The 17,904-nt window shown below is 39.4% G+C and overlaps 1 protein-coding gene across 1 annotated transcript in view; it reads left to right on the plus strand.

The window, feature by feature from the left end:
* The window catches only part of NTRK2 (neurotrophic receptor tyrosine kinase 2), a 312,618-nt gene that overhangs the window by 72,097 nt on the left and 222,617 nt on the right, over positions 1–17,904 (plus strand). The window contains exon 12 of the mRNA XM_028146234.2: positions 1,734–1,833. Within this exon, the coding sequence (XP_028002035.1) occupies positions 1,734–1,833 (100 nt within the window). The remainder of the gene's footprint in view (positions 1–1,733; positions 1,834–17,904) is intronic.

The following is a 17,904-nucleotide window of genomic DNA, read 5'->3' on the forward strand; positions in this document are numbered from 1 at the left end:
TGATGCACTGTGGAGATGATGTTTTGTTGAGTTGTACACTTGAAATCTGTCTGGTTCAGTTAACCAATGTCACCCAATAAACTCAGTAAAAATGATAGCTGACATTCATTTAATATCTATTGTAGATAGATACTATTCCAAGCCCATTATCTGCATTAACTCACTGAGGATTTACAACTTGTAAAGTGGAATTATTATATTCCCTCTTTACACGCGAAGATCACGAGATTCTGAAAGGTTAAGTAATTTTGAAGTCATGAAACTAATAAATGGTAAATCTAAATTTTAAACTCAGGAAGAACCCACATTCTTAATCCTCTCACTGTGAGGATGTATCAGTTAGGATAAGCTATGCTGCAGTAACAAGAATTCCCAAATCTTAGTGGCTTAAAGCAACAAAGTTTTAATTCTTGCTTTAGTACATGTGTTGGCAGGAAGTTCTTCCAGCTTCATCCTTATTGCAAGACTAGGCTGACAAGCAGCCACCTTTTGGAAAGTTAGCATTTATGGAAGAGGTGGAGAGAGCAGTAGAGCAGAGTTTCTCATCATTGGCACTGTTGACATTGTTATTGTCGATGACTACATCTTTGTTGTGGTGGTGGGATGCTGTTCTAGGTACTTTAGGATGTTTTGCAGCATCCCTGGCCTCAACTCACTAGATGCTTTCCCATAGTTGTGACAACCCCAATTTTCCCAATGTCCCATGAGTGCAGCATTCTCCCTGTTTGAGAACCACTGCCTTAATCTAAGATCTTGCAGCAGCAATGAAATCAGCTGCCTTTACAACAAATGCTTGCCAATCCTGGTGTAGAGAATCAAACTTTTCTTGGCAGCAGGGCCTTGGGGTGAGCAGTAGGAATGGAAGGAGATACACAGCCCTGCATCCAACTTTGTTTCTAAAATGTTTCTGTGCATTTCATTAGCATCATGCACTTGTGCCTCTGTGATCTCCAGCTCAGGGGTGAGACAGGATTCACATAGAATTTACTCTCTGCATTTACCCTCTCAACTTATAGAATCCACATCTTGCAATTACATTTTTAAATTAAAAAGAAACAACTGTGAATTGACCTCTATCATACATATAGAGAAGTGTACACATCATAAGTCTACAACCTAATGAGCTTTCACAAGTGAACTCACCCACAAGTGCCATCTTGCTTCTTTCCAGGCCCACTCAGTGCTCCAGAGAACCCTGACTTCTAAGAGCAACTTAAAAAATATTTTTATTATAAACATTTTCAAACATGCACAACAGTTGCAAGAACAGTAAAATGAATCTCATTATATCTTTCACCAACTTCAAATATTATCAGTATTTTTTTATTCATGTTTCGTTCTTCTATTCTCCAGGTAGGTAGGTAGGTAGGTAGATGGGAAGAGATAGAGATATATCTAATATTATATCTCAGTATAGATATATTATATATATCTGTGTACATATCTGTTATATATATCTATCTATATATCTATATCTCTACATAATATCAATTAGAAATGTATTTTATAACTTTTAACTTGTTTTCTCATTTGAAAAATAGGAATAATAATACATACATCATTGTAGGGTTGTTGAGAATTAAGTGAATTGAAATACATACAGTTCTTAGAAGAGCAAGTAGTAAGCATCCTATGAATATTAATTGTCATCATCATCATCATCATCATCATCATCATCTGGATATTGGAAACTAATTAGCAAGGCCATAACTGTCCTCCCTTCCTTTCTCTAGGTCTATGCTGTGGTGATAATTGCATCTGTAGTGGGATTTTGTCTGCTGGTAATGCTGTTTCTGCTGAAGTTGGCAAGACACTCCAAGTTTGGCATGAAAGGTAAGAAGGGTTGTGTTTATTTTACTTCTCATGTGGAATCATTTTTGGCTTATGACTAATGCTAATTACCACTAAAGAAGGAAGCAGCTAGATTTACGATCACTAGGTTGTAAGGCTGAAAAAATAGCAACAAGGATATGATTCTACAAACCAAGACAGAGCAAAATAATGTTGATTACTCAGCACTACCTACTTTCCAATGAGGACAGTTGTCCCAGAAGACACAGGACTGGTTTCTTGAGTATCAAGTGACTAATAATGATATAGGCAAATAGTGCCCAAGTTTCCCTTTTGCATCAGAAAGAAAGGCAAGGCTTGGTGGAAGTAGGCTAATTATGGCCATGTGTGTTTTGTGCAGAAAGGTTCTCCTGGTCATTTTGACTTCCAGATCTTCCATGGTAGGCTTTTGGTGTTGTGACTACCTTTTCAGAATCTCATCTTTTGGAATTTGAACAGCATTGGGAAGCCAAGTAACAGCCATTTAGTAGTACATCATTGCTTTGTGAATGAGTGACTTCCTTTTTGAAGTGGAAAAATTCTGAGTGCACGATTAAAAATTAGGGTCTATGTTGCCCAAGAATAGATCACTGGTCTCATTTAGTGGGCTGAAAATTAATTTTAGGGGGAAAACTTGTTTAAATGTTCCTGTGATAGGCAAGAGTTTTAGTGGTTTAAGAGCATTTGCTTTGAAGTTTAAACTTATATATTGACTAATATGTTATTGTTGAGTTTTGTGTGGTCTCTCATAAATTGCCACGAGCTTGGGAAAGCTGTGAAGAAGGTTTAGTGGTGTCTTAGTTGCATTGGAGAGAAGGTCTGGTGGGTTTTCTTGATCTGTATGATTTATTACAACTACCAATGATGTTGCTTGTCTACTTGGGAATGATTAAGTAGCAGGAAGTTGCCTACTGTCCCCTGGGCTCTGGGGTGGATCAAATCTGTTTCTGAAGTTTTCTCCTCTCCCTCTGTTGGTGCCCATCACCAAGATTCCTAAACCCAAAGTGAAGGGAAGGAGTAGTGGTAACCTGGGGCTTAAACTCCTCAAACCTCCTCCTGACACCCTTTGGCCTGCTGACCCTTGACATTTCCTTTGGAGGAGGAAAGATCTGCCATGCTCTAATTATAACTAAGTCTTGGGAGAGGAACTACACTACAGTGATTTTAATTAATCCTATGGTGGTGGCTCACAAATTGGACTTTGCATCAGAAACTCCTGCAGGGCTTGTGAAACAGGTTTCTGGGCCACCCCGAGAGTTTCTGATTTAACAGGTCTGCAGTGGGCCCCAAAATGGGCATTTCTAGCACTTTGCAAGGGACGCTGATGCTTTTGTTGCCTGAGCGTCTTGGAGAATCACTGTTCCATGGGCTACACATGGGCTACCAGGTCTCTTTGTGAGTGTGGCAGGAAGCAGGAGAGGTATTGCAAACCAAACTCCCCCACTGCTTCACAGACCTTCCTGGGTCCCCATGTGCAGCTGGCGCCCAGGCCCAGCCAGGCTTCTGCTCTCTGCATGTCAGCCACCTACCATAGCATTTTGCTTTCCTCATTCTGATCAGGGGCTTCCTCTCCCTGGAGGCACTTGGAATGGATGTCCCCAAGCATCAGGTGTTTTTTTTTTACTGAGAGAAGCAGACTCTGGCTCTATCCCTTTCCCACCTTGAGAGTGTGGTTTGAGATCTTTCCAGCTCATGGGTCTTCAGGGAGAGGATCTGTCTAGGTCCTTCTGGGAGCTCAGCAAAGGCTTTAAAAACCTCTCCCTACCCCAACTTTGTGTTAGCAAAACTACCGACAGAACGATCTGTGAAAGTTAGCATATTCTCTGTAGCTCAGATGGAGGAGAGTTAAGTTCAGAGAAGACTGAGTTCATACAGAGACTCTGGCACTAAGACGGAAACAGTATTTTATTTGGATAATTTGGGGTGATTACCGCTAAGGCACCTACATTTTCCACATGTAACCTAAGGGTATTCTTAATGAATTGCAAGAAAAATTTTGCTCAACCTTGTCACAGAGCCACTAAACGGCTTCCTTCAGGCAGTATGCTTCACTCTCTTACTTCTAAACATAAATTAAATACTTAAAAAAAATTGTCTTGGAGACTCACATTCTTGTTTAGAATAACTACTTTTCCTATTTTTAGCTACATGTCTATCTGTGCCGTGGTCTGAACAAAACAGACCTGTATTGAGGTTACGGTTTTATTAGTAAGATGCTGAGTTGATAATTTTGGGGGAATCTAGTAGATGAGGCTCATGCAATGAGGGCAAATGAAATTGCATAAAAAGTGGTGTTTAAAAATTCATGTAAGCTAATGTACTTTAAATGCTATTAGGGCTGCGATTACTGCTGAAAAAACATATGTCTGAAAAAGGGCAGAATATGTAAAAACACTATTATACTTCCTGAAACAGCTAGGGAATACGTCAGTTGTGATTTCTGAGTTTCAAGGTAAGAGACGTGGTAGCCTTGGCCAGAACCAATGTCTTGGTTCCATGTGAGAGGCCACTGGCTCACATGGCGGTGAGCTATTCCAAATGTAATTCTCATCCTCATAAGCACTCTGGGGTGATTCTGCCGCCCATTCGTATTCCCTGTCCTGGAGGCAGAGTGAGACTGAAAAGGGCAGCCAGCCCACCCATAGGCATTTACAGCTTTTTACCCATCCTCAGCATTGCACACTTCAGTCTTAAGCATTGACTGTTTCTTTTTATAAATATATATTTTTAGTTATTTGGGAGAGGGAGAGAGAGAGAGAGAGAGAGAGAAACATCAATGATAAGAGAGAATCATTGATTGGTTGCTCCTGCACCCCCCCTACTGGGGATCAAGCTCCAAACCCTGGAATATCCTCTAACCTCCTGGTTCATAGGTCGACGTTCAACCCCTGAGCCACACCTGCCGGGCAAGCATTGACTGTTTCCGTGATTATAAACTACAATTTAATACTGTTAAAGAGCCTAGGGTAACACAACCGGAAACCTCTTAAAAACCTCACTGTGCCTGAATGCAGGGCCACTCTAGCTTTATGGATTGACCTGAGAACCCAAACATTATTAATGGCCTTCCTTCCATGGGAGGGTGATCTCTAAATTCCAAACCAGGCACTTAAACCTAGAATGTAGAATATAATCAACTAGAGGCCCAGTGCATGAAATTCGTGCATTGGCGGGGAGGTCCCTCAGCCCAACCTGCACCCTCTCACAATCTGGGACTGCTGGCTCCCAACCACTTGCCTGCCTGCCAGCCTGATCACCCCCTAACCACTCCCCTACCAGCCTGATCGACACCTAACTGCTCCCCTGCTGGCCCAATTTCCCCCAACTGCCCTCGCCTACCTGCCCGATCGCCCCCAGCTGCCCTCCCCTGCAGGCCTGGTCCCCTTCAACTGCCCTCCCCTGCAGGCCTGGTCCCCTTCAACTGCCCTCCCCTGCAGACCTGGTCCCCCCCAACTGACCTCCCCTGCCTGCCTGGTCACCCCCAACTGCCCTCCCCTGCCGGCCATCTTTAACCACATGGGAGCGGCCATCTTGTGTGAGGGCATGAGGGTTAATTTGCATATTACCTATTTATTATGTAGGATGAGCTGTGGGGTGTTCTTTGGAGATGGGTCTCTGTGACTGTAAACTTCATAGGGTTTTCTCTCTGTTCTGTCAATTTACCATGACCAGATGCTGATGGTGCCATCTTGAGCAGGAGGGCCAGACTGTGAGCTCTGTGGTGATAACATTCCTACTGGTCTTGTTCATCATTCCTTATACAGTGCCAGGCCCAAATTTGGCACCTAGTAAATATTTATTGACTGAATGAATGATCACAGAGAATTTTCAGCTTTATCCATTTTAGTTTGGTATTTGGGAAAAAGTTAATATTTGGAGTGCAGCTCATCTGTGAATGGTTAAAGAGAGATCTTAGATCCTTGCTAAGTTTCTGAAGGTGTGAAAGCCCTACCCACATTTTGTTTTCACTTATTCCAGATAAGTAGTGGCCATACACAGGAGGTCATTTGTTTCACGTTTTCTCAGACTATTTTAAACAATTACTGCTGTTTAAGTTGGAGGGTTCTCCATTTTGCACATGAACATCTTCAATTTCTGCCTTTGTGAATGCACAGCCTCGGAATTTGTGTCTTTGTCCAGCTCTGAATCCAGCTGAAGAGATAGGTGGTGGATCCTATCTGCACGTTAACCTAGAACTTATCTTTCATTATCACTTGATATATTTTAAACTTGTTGCTAGTGACCAAGAGACTACCGGCCTATTTCAATAATGATGTCAAGAGGTTGAATTTACCCCAGTGCATTTTTGTATGCTCACTTCTTTGCCTTTACCACCCTATTGCTTTTTGGCCAACTGTCTAGTTATTATAATTGCAGAAGCCCCAAATACAGCCCCTCTGTTAGTGCTTGGCCATCTGTATTAGGGTCATTCTATGTGTGCTTACTATGGATGCATAAAATGTATAACACATGTATTTAAATTTATAGATATCCCTGCATGTAAAAGCATAATTTTATCCCTTTTCTTTTAAGGCTGCCTGTGATTTATTTTAGTTTTTAATTTCCACTGAAATAGGCCAGAAAGGCTTTCTAGAGCAGCTTTATTGCCCAAGAAACAGGCAGGCAACCAGGCCTTTGAATGCTCTCATTTGTGTTTAGCTCTCACATTGCTTCCTGGCTCCCTTTCCTCATTGAAGATGTTGAAATGCCCATGAAGGGGAAATGGAAGCATCTGGGGGCCCAGGGCCTGTGTTTCTTCCAAAAGTGCTCCATGTTGGGAGCCCTGCCTGATGGTGTTGATGGTGTGTAGGGCTGGAAAAAATACAAGGGAACCAGGAAGGTGGAGGGAGCTCGGCACCCCTCACAGTAGTAAGACTAGTTTTGGCCATAGGCTTGGAGTTCCTGGTATTGCGTGATGGAAACCCACCCATGATATTTTCGCCTAGGGATTGATGCATCCTTTGTCCTTTTAGAATAAACATCTAAGTGGCCCTAAGGGATCCCGCAAGAGGTGCTGGAGCAGGAAGGCTTTCTCTCCTTCCACATTTAGCCTCCATATTCCCTTTGCATTCATTTCTGCTATTTGAGCTAGAGATATTTCCAACTAGTAACTGACCAAACAACTACAAAGCCTAAGCATGCAGAGCCAGGCTTTCTTAAGTCCAGATTCAAGGCCAAGAGTTTAAGTTTCTCCTCTTATAAATGATCTTCTAAATGTCTTTCAACAGAAACCAAAAATTTGGTGATTTAAAAATAGTCATAAACATACTGGGGCCAAAGCTAAGAGGTTAAAGGTTAAAGCCTTTTCTATGAGCTGAAAACAATCCTGGAAAGTTTAGAAGGTTGAGTTTAACAGATATTTGGATTGACTTTTAAAAGAGGAAAAATGTGACCGAAAGCCAGAAACAGTCGTAGAAACATCTGCAAGGGCAAACTATTTTCCATACATGCTCCCCCCGGCCCCTGCCAATCTCCACCCCACTATTTTTTAAAGAAAAATAACATTAAGAAATTGTAAGAGTAACACGTGAATTAATTCTTGTTTTTCACAATTTCAAGCACTTTAGAAATAGAGCTAAAAGTGAAGGTTTATCTTCACCCTCCTCTCTCATACCACTTCTGCTCTTAAGGGTAAACTTTTTGAATAATCTAGAATGTGTATATTATATAAATAAGAAAATATATAGCTTCCCTTAATATGTAGATAATCAAATATATTCACTTTGGTTTCATAAAGAAATTAAAATACCAATCTTGTCTGCATTTTTTAAAAAAACCTTTTTATTGAATTTTCTGGGGTGAATAAAAATATATAGGTTTCAGGTGTACAACCCTATAATACATTATTTGTGTACTAGAGGCCCCGGTGCATGAAATTTGTGCAGGGGGGGGGGGTGTTCCCTCAGCTCAGCCTGCACCCTCTCCAATCCGGGACCCCTTGGGGGATGTCCCCGGGATCGGGCCTAAACTGGCAGTCGGACATCCCTCTCACAATCCTGGACTGCTGGTTCCAAATTGCTCACCTGCCTGCCTGCCTGGTTGCCCCTAACTGCTCCCCCCTGCCAGCCTTATTGCCCCTCACTGCCTCTGGGTGCTGGCCTGATTGCCCCTAACTGCCCCCGTGCTGGCCTGGTCACCCCTTACTGCCCCCCCCCCCCGCTGGCCTAGTCATCCCTCACTGCCCCCCCCCCCCCCCTGCCAGCCTAATCACCCCCAACTGCCTCCCCTGCTGGCCTGGTCGCCCCCAACTTCACCCCCTCCCCACTGGCCTGGTCACCCCTAACTGCCTTCCCACAGGCCTGGTCACCCCCAACTGCCACCCCTGCTGGCCTGGTTGCCCCATGCAGCCTGCTTGTTCAGTTGTTTGTCGTCCCTCACTAATCACCCTGCCGGCCTGGTCATAGGCAGCCATCTTGTGAGGGCATGAGGGTCAATTTGCATATTACCGCTTTATTATATAGGATTGTATTGTGTTCACTACTATTGTGTTCAAACCATTCTTTTACTACCCTTCCCCCAGCTTCAGATTGACCTCACAGTATATCTTACATCTAGTTTAAAAATTTTTAAAAACATTATATCTCCTTCCATCACTATGTCTGCATCTTTTTAAGAGAACCAGTTTGCCTTGTAGATATTTCCATGTCAGCACCAAGGTATGTACTGCATTTTATTTAACAGAACTTCTGAGTAGTCTGGTGTCTGGCTACTTGGGTCTGGAACCTGGCTGTGTCCATTACAAGCTGTGTGACTTGGAGCAAGTCTCTCATCCTCTCTTACAGTTTTATCTGTAATGGGGCAATAATTGTACCCACCTCAAAAGGTTTGATAAGACAAACTGAATTTATGTATGAAAAGCACTAATTACTACACAAATGTTGGTTATTATTATTGTTGATGAATTGTGATTTATTTTCTTCCTATAATGAACATTTTATATTTTAATCAAGTTTATAGAAAACTATTTCAAATAATACTTTACAATTAAGATAGAAATTTGGAAATGGATTGCTGAGAGAAATGTGTGTATATTTTAAACGTTGATAGATTACCTTGTAAAAATGCTTCATTAATTTATATTCCCACCAACAGTATTTTTTTGTTTATATTTTCATCCATAATGGATATTATCAATCTTTTATATTTTTCCAAGTCAATTAAAATGATATTTTGATTATAATAAGGTTAATAATCTTTATTATGTGAAGAATAAGAAATGTTTATTTTTACTTGTCAATTTATAGACTTATAAACTATATATAGATCAATCTTTTATTGGTTACATATGTTGTTCACATTTTCTTTTATTCTTGACTTTTTAAAATAGTGTCTTTTGGCAAACAAAAACATTTACCTGAGTGTAGAAGCAAATCTGTCCATTTTTTCCATCTTAGTTTTTGTGTCTTGCTCATTAGGAAGGCCTTCCCAAACCTACGGTGGTAAATATGCTTTTAAATATTTCCTTTACCAGTTTTACTCTGTGTGTATTTTTAAACTTAGATCTATGTTTTTTAAAACATTTTTAAACTTGGGGTGAAGTACTCTGTCTTTTTTTGAGCTATATGGAGTAAGGATATTTGAATGACAGAGTGACATTTTTCAGAGAGACCAACAGTATTATTTTAACTTTCTGGAATTAGAAAGCCACTAATAACAAGAAAAATAAATCTTGAAGAACTTAGCAATTAACTCTTTTGTACAGTGAGTATTGAGTGTTGTTGGTTCTCTCTGATAATGTGGGAATGTAACCCTCACAAAGCTGTGTCACAGAAAACAGGTTTTCACAGAAGTCATTCTTTTACTGCCCTTCCCCCAGCTTCAGATTGACCTCACAGTATATCTTAGCTCTCTCTTAGTAGAAAAGAAAAATTTTAAATAATATTCAAGTCTTCAGAAATTTCAGAAAATATATAATTTGAAAGAGTTGTTCAGTAATTTGATAAATTGGAAATTTATCAAAAGAAAAGAAATAGTGCAAGCATTTCTTGCCTGTCATTTGGAATTGTTACAAAAAGAGTTTTGCCATATGTTTTGGGGAAGGGAAGGGAGTTTGAAGATCTACCTTCCAAAGTCTTTTACTTCTTTTAGGACAACATTTGGGTTATGTCTGTATCAGGGCAAAACATGCGCATTCTTTGCAGCATCTTGAAAAGGGGGATAGAATTTTCAGGAGCTGGCCAGATCACTTAAGACTGGAAATAGAAGAAGCAGCTTTTCTTCCCTTAATATTGCAAGTGCACTGACCTTGAACTTCAAAAATTACTGGTCTTATGTGCTCTCCCCACTGAACCACAAGCCTAGTGTGATTCAGTAGGGAGAGCCCAGGTTTGTTTGCCTTTAATATTAGAAATTACTCTCAGTGATTTTAGGGGCTTTCCACATTACTAGTTTCACTAAAAGGTAGAGGATTCCTTAAGAAATTAGATTTTCTATTTAAAAAGTCAGGAAAAATTGTTGCCCATTCTTTATTCTCCATAAATCCTGTACTGAACTCACTTTGACTTCCTTACACAGATCATGGTGTATTTTATTTTATTTTTATTATTTTTTTAGGGCTGCATCTCTACTTTTATTTATTTTTATTTTTTTAATTTAATTTAATTTTGTTGTTTAAGGTATTACAAATAGTGATACATATGTCTCCTTTTTAAAAAGGAGTCATGGTGTATTTTAAAAAGGATTTTCCAAATGGGAAAACCTGCTGGTTTTCTTCTCTATTTCTTATTTGATTTTAACCTTTAATTTTTTCCCTTGCCATTTTGTCCTTCCACATCTCTCTGCTTCCTAGTTTTACATTCTTTCTTCTCTCTTTTGATTTTCTTCCTCCTTATTCCTAGCATCTGATGTTGGTGGACAAGCTTTTCAGAATTTATAAAGAACACAGATAACTTGGCTTAAATTCTAACATATGCTCTGATTTTATCTTACTTTATTTTGGGCAAGAATATTGAATGATTGTGGGAATAAACTTAGCTCTAAATCAGCAAAATTGTCATGTGGTGATTCAGAATTTAGCCTGTTTGAATATTGCACATCCTTCATGTTTGTAAGATGTTAACTCTTAAGTCTTCAAACGTGGGAGCCTAGAGCTATCTAACACTGGGGACTTATGAATCAGATAAGCTTGTGTTCAAATCCCCGATCTCCCACCAGCTAAACATATTTTGGGGCAAATTTTAAAACTCTCTAAATCTTAGATTCCTCTTTGGTTAAAGGAGGCAATAATAGCCATCTCTTGGGTGATTATAAGAATTAAATCAGTGCTTAGCTTAGTGCATGGCTCGTTGAACTAATTCCATGAGAGGCAGTTGTTTTTCAGATTTGTATTATAGTAATACATTATTAAGAAAAAGAGTATGGGGAGAGTCTTGTTTGAATTTACAGAGTCTGAATTTCAGAAAAATGTCCCAAATGTGTCTAGTGCTGACATTTTTTGAAATAGTTATTTAATTTCTAAGAGTTGCAGAATGGTGTTTACTTTTTTTTTTTTTAATTCAGTCATTTCTTCTGCATACTGGCTTTTGTTAAAACAAAAGAAAAACAAAAACAAGAGCAACTTGATCACCAAGGATTTCAAACCCCCACCCCCCTTTTTTTTAGTTCTATCTGGACAACGCTTCCTTGAGGCCATGGATGTTTGGTGTCCAGCTGCCTAATTGGGGTTTATGGGGTTACAGAAAAGATGTATAATCAGTGTTACTATATCAAAATATTATTGTATTTTGTAAATTATTATTTTTTGTCTCAAAATTATTGAGCAAAGATATTGTTGGAATTCTTTTTTTCCTTATCACATTGATTAATCATTAAGTAAGTATAATAAACCTAATTGCTTTAGAATTATGTCCCTCATCTCTGTGATCATTGGTAGAATCAAAGATAGTGAGAACTGGCAGGGAGCTCAGGAATCATCCAGAGCCTTTATTGTAGATCTGAGGACATTGGAGCCACAGAGCTTCAATGACTTGCCTAAGGATATGTCTCTGCTTTGTGGCAGATCCAGGGCTGGAAGCCAGGCCTCATGACTCCAGATTTAATGTTTTATGCTGTGAGACTAAGAAACATAAGAATAAATGAAATTTATTTCCACACTAAATTCACTGCTTTAGCACTAGTTCATATTGCCATTGGATATCGCTAACTTGTATTTCCACTGGTATATATTGCTATTGGATGCTACTGTGTGCTCCTCAAATCTGGGGCATATGTCATCAGTGGTAATAAGATGGCTTCAGGAGATACTCAGGGTTGTCATCTTTAATTCTGATGGTTCTATATTTATTTTAATATTTATTAGGAAAAAGTATACCCAGAACATCATACCTTTGGTTTAATGATACTATTATTTAGGATAAGGCTTAAGTTAAGTAATAAAATAAAGTATTGAGTAAATAATTTTAACTTAAACTTTAAAAAGATTATTTGAATAGGACTATCCTAAGGCACTGGAAATTTAATACTAAAGAGAACAAAGATGTAGGGTGGAATTCTAAAGCAATTAGGTTTATTATACCTACTTAATGCTGAATCATTGTGATAAGGAAAAATAGAAGAATTTCCACAATGTCTTTGCTCAATGATTTTGAGATACACAAAATAACAGCCTCATGACACTTAAACTCCAGGGGAGAGGAGAGGCAAAAAGATAGAGGAAGAAATATAGATGTAATCTACAGGTAATGACAAATGCTATAAATAAAATGAATAAAGGTAAGAAGAGAATAGTGAGTTGTGTTATTTTTTAAATAGTTAATAAAGGCCTATTTGAGAAGATGGTATTTGAACTAAGAAAGAAGGCAGTGAGGAAGTGAGCATGCTTATATCTGAGGGAACAGTATTCCTGGTAGAGGAAACAGCAAATGCAAGGGCCTGGAGGCTGGGGGAAGCTCTGCATGTTGAAGGAACAGCAGAGGCCAGGGTGGCTGAAGCGGAGTGAGGTGAGAGTGGGGGGAGCAGGAGGAGAGATCAGATAAGTGACAGAAATGCATATCCTATAGGGACTTACAGACTTTTATAAGGCTTCTCTGAGTGAAGGGTACTTGGATAAGGCATAAACTGTGAAAGTGTATATATAGAACTTAAATGTGGGCAACCCTGATGTATTAATGTACAGAATTGATTTCTGATATAAGATGACTGGGGAAAAGATATCTTTGGAGGACTAGGGGAGAGAGGTTCATGATACAGATATATTGAGAAAATTTCAGTTCAGGTTCATGATCAGCTTCACTTCAGCAGTATGATCCCCAGCCCCTCCCAGACCTGTCCTACCCCAGCATTACACACTCATAGAATGCTATGGTTGATAGTGATCACATCACCATGCAGGGGTAGTACCCAGGGTTTGAGTTATGTCTCTGGTTTTTCTTATCATTCTTCTCATCTTCACTCTGATTTCTTTTTTAAAAAAATATATTTTATTGATTTTTTTACAGAGAGGAAGGGAGAGGGATAGAAAGCTAGAAACATCGATGAGAGAGAAACATCGACCAGCTGCCTCCTGCACACCCCCTACTGGGGATGTGCCCGAAACCAAGGTACATGCCCTTTGACCAGAATCGAACCTGGGACCTTTCAGTCCGCAGGCCAACGCTCTATCCACTGAGCCAAACCGGTTTTGGCCACTCTGATTTCTTTTATGTAGCCCAGTTTATTTCAAAAGCTAGGTCATTAGAGTATAGTTAATTTTGTGGCTGATATAATTTGAGTCAGATTCTTCTCTCTCTCTCTCTCTCTTCTTTTTTTTTTTTTGATATCTCAGTTGCTATTGAGAGAAAAGCACCACTCTTTGGAAATAACTGATGCATTTTCAGAGTGATCCAAGATATTGTGGGAACTCTGGTTTTCCTCATAAGTATGATTACATGTTCAGTGGAGCCCATGTTCTCTGTGCATGGTGCTCCCTTTGGCTTGAAAGACAGGGCTAGAACATAAGGAAAGGCTGGGAGTTTCTGAAGTGGTGCAATTCTGGAGAGGAAGCAAGCACTTGCTTTTTCTGCTTATTATCCCCCTGATAGATTACTAATAGTGCTTTGCCATCTTGTGGTCTGGATTAGTCGTCTTTCTTGAATCACCATGATATGAGAGTGGGGAGGATTTAATTACTCTATGAGCAGACATTCACATCTCCTTAAATGCATTTTTCTATCTTTATGATTCACCCCCTTCTTATTTTCTCTCTGTTTGGGGATGTATTGAATTGACTTCCACCTTTGGGGAGCTTCTGTCCTCTTCCTCCTTCCTTCCCCAGCCACATGTCCCTGTCCCCTGGCCCCAGGAGAGCACTCTGCGTCCTTCCCGCATAAGACCTGGGAACTGGGTCCTTTCCAACTCATCACTGTTGTCATGTAGATCTTCCTCTTTGTGAAGTGCCAGTAATACATATTTATTCTAGTCTATTTTCTTACTTACCACCTAATATGCTTATGGGTTAGCAAATTCAAAGAAACTAAATCGGATATTACCGGCAAAAATCATATTTGAAAAGATAGATCTGCAATGTACAGACTTTCATAATGAAAACCTAGAAATGGAAAACAGTTATCCATACTTTTGGATAATCCCAGTTACTTACATGGATTCTTTGACAGTATTAATTTTGGTTTGATATCCTTGTTTTCCCTCTATTCAGCATTTTAGACTCAATATCAGATTCTCATTGATTCTAAAGGTTTTCAATTATGGAACAATGCATGGGAAAGCAGAGAATTATAATCAGACTCTGAATTCTCAAAATTAGAATATGCCAAGAGTAGGAGATGCCAAGTCTGAGTAGCTTCATTTTAGCACTGACTTTAGCAAGTGTTTCACCTTGAAATAATAGTTCATTGCAAATATTTTATAATTGGCAGTTGAGAATTTTGTATTTTGTTTGAGGAATACAGTCATTCTTAGGCTAAATCTTTTTTTCTCCAATCCCTCCCTAAATCCATTCATCTCCTAAGCTCTTAAGGTATTCTGAGAATTTCTAAAATAGTAAACAGCCTCTTGCCCTTAGTGGCAACCACCAATACTTGCTTATTTAAAATTGGAACTTAGTTCAGTCCATGTGAATCAGTGGTTGAACATTGACTTATGAACCAGCAGGTCATGATTGGATCCCTGATCAGGGCACATGCCTGGGTTGTAGGCTCCATCCCTAGTAGGGACGTGCAGGAGGCAGCCTATCAATGAATCTCTCTTATTATTGATGTATCTATCTCTCCCTTTCCCTTCCTCTCTGAAAGTCAATAAAAATATATTAAAAAATAAAATTGGAACTTAATTCTAGGTGCAAAAGCTCAAGGTGCCCGTTAATTGTCAGTGTTATATCTGTTTGGCCTCTCAGAAATTCTTCATGAATTTTGCTTTACTGTATCTGGTTATACAGTGGTTTAGGGTATACTTTCCTGTTCCAGTTCTAGTCTTTCAGATGTGCTGACATAATCGCCATAAATTATAATTGCCAAATTATAAACATTATTGGACTTTTTAATTTTTTTTTAAAAAGAGGTGTTTAAAACCATTCACGGCCCTAACAAATTAATTATTTTGATATTTCATGTTTCTGTAGCCATTTTAAATAATGAATGAGTTAATCCAGTCTGCCTACCCAATTGGCTGTCTCTAGTGAGTCTCTATTACCTGAAATCTTACTCAGCATTCCCCTTCTGCAGATAAGGACATAGAGATATAAGAAATTATATTTTTAAATTACAGGAATTAATTTGACTAAAGCAGAGTTTTGAATCTCTGTATAATACTTTTATCGTACAGATGCATAGATCACACAACTTAATTCAGATAACATCCCAGAATCTCTGAGCGGTGTGGATGGTTAAATGAATATGCATGTGTGAAGAAGCCCAGGAGTTGTTGGTGCCAGCTTTTCTCTTGGTATTTAAGGCGTTGGCCACTGCTCTCTCCCAATCGCGTCCATCTGAGCAGTGGCTGTGCCCTCTATTGGAGACTGGCACAAGTTTCTTTAGCAGAAAACCACAGCTGTAATCGGTTGAAATGCTCTTTTTTTGATGCCTGAGGGAAAACCTTCAAAACTGAATTTTATACTCCTAGGAAATATGTACTTCAAACTTGGTTTTTGTAAATTACTAAAGAAAAATGCACATATTTACAGTTAAACGTACATCATTTGGTGATGGACCAACTCCAATGATCGGAAGGCAGAACTGACACAGATAGGTTTCCATGAAATTCTCTTGATTAATGTTGCAAATGTTATTATGTCTGTGCTTTGCTCAGCTTCCCTCAAGCTCCCTTACTGGTCCTGTGTGCTGATCCTGGCTTCTGTGTACATTTTCTCCTAAGGGCTGGCACCTGGAACCTTCTTCAGAGGGCAAGCCATGAACCAGTGGAGCTCCTGCCCCACACCAACACACACACACACACACACACACACACACACACACACACACATGCACATGTGCATACAATGCACACACAGCTGGAGGTGAATGGGGATTAAGTACCCTCTACCCTCTTCTCTCAACCCCTCCTTAGCAGCTGGCTGACTAGTGTAGGAGCAGAAAAGCTCACTCCCGTGACTGTAGGCTGGACCAACCCTTTGGGATGATTGACGGGTTCTCAAGATCTGTGGTGTAATTTACACTGCAGAGCTCCCTGCAGGATCAGGCTGAGAGTGAGGCTGCACTTGAAAATGCAGTTTTGCTTGGCTTCTTCTATTTCCTCTTCCTACTTCCCTCTCTCCTGTGAGTCCTTCTTTAATAAATCACTTGCCATGAACACTGCTCTCAGGGTCCACTTCTGGGCAACTGACCTATGGCAGTTTTTTTTCTGTAGGAGGTCTAAGAAATTCAATATATTACTTGATGTTTTTTATCAGTATGTTTAAAACTATTTTTATCTCTTGTTTGCTAATTTGGGCTACATGTGAACAAGTGGATGATCTTAAAATTTAATTTAAAAATTAAGCAAGGTATAGATCATAGTTGCCACCTATTGAGGGAAGTGGCACTGTGTGCCACATCCTTGACACATTTTCTCTGATTTTCATAAAAATCCTGCATTGTAACAATGAGTTCATTGAAGTCCAGAGACATTTACTAATGTGTCCAAAATCATAGAGCTAGTAATTGGCAGAACCACGATTTATATCCAGATAGTTCTGGTTTTAATGCTTTAGCTTTTTCAACTGCTGCCCTGCTGACTCTCTTTCCTTCTTGGTGTATTAAAATATCTATTTCTAGATGCTATCAAAGGTGCATTCCAACATCAAAGTTCATAACCTACTAACATTGGAGGAGACTGTCTTTTTATTAAGAAATAATAAATTACATTACTAGACATCAAACTTAACTCACCAGAATGGGAGTGATTGAAATAATTTCTAATAAAAATTTGAGTTAAGTCATGTCAATCTGTTGTGTAGAGAAAAATCTTTGTCCAGTTTGTAAGAGAATCTGGATAGTTCATAGGAAAACAAAATCGTGGAGAAGGTGCAAACAGGAAAGGGAGTAGGGAATGTGCATCGGGAGGATGGGGATTTCTCCCTCTGGGGTGGTCATGCTCAGTCCCATGACTGTATTGTACTGGGATGCTGTGTAGAAAATGACTTCCTCCTGCCTCTAAATGGACCACAGCATCCTGAAAACCTTAACTCATCTCACAGGAGTCATCAGCATCTTACATGGAGAGACCCTTAAAGAAAAAAAGGAGGGATAATGAGCTGGGTTCTGTTTGAATTATTGATTGCAAAACAAGCCCTCCACATGTGAAAATTTCAGGAAGAATACATGAAAACCACACCAGTGACCATCCAAGTTCTTGTAAGGTGATGTCACCACTTACTAGTACTGCAGACAATACTGTTGTTTTTTCTTTCTGGAGTGTTGTTCACCCATCCCTTTGCCTGGTTGTTTCTTGCCTATCTTTTAAAGATAAATCTCAGGCATCACCTCTTCCAGAAAGCCTCCTCTGATAGCCTCAGGTTGGACAATGTCCCTTTTTTGTAGACTTGTAATACCATGAGTAATCATCCAGAAAAAATGTTTAGCTTATCATCTTGAAAGAATATGTTTTACCTGTTAATCTTCCCATTAATCTGAAAGTCCCTCGAAC

The sequence above is a fragment of the Eptesicus fuscus genome, chromosome 15 (genome assembly GCF_027574615.1).
Source record: "Eptesicus fuscus isolate TK198812 chromosome 15, DD_ASM_mEF_20220401, whole genome shotgun sequence".
Taxonomy (NCBI): Eukaryota; Metazoa; Chordata; class Mammalia; order Chiroptera; family Vespertilionidae; genus Eptesicus; species Eptesicus fuscus.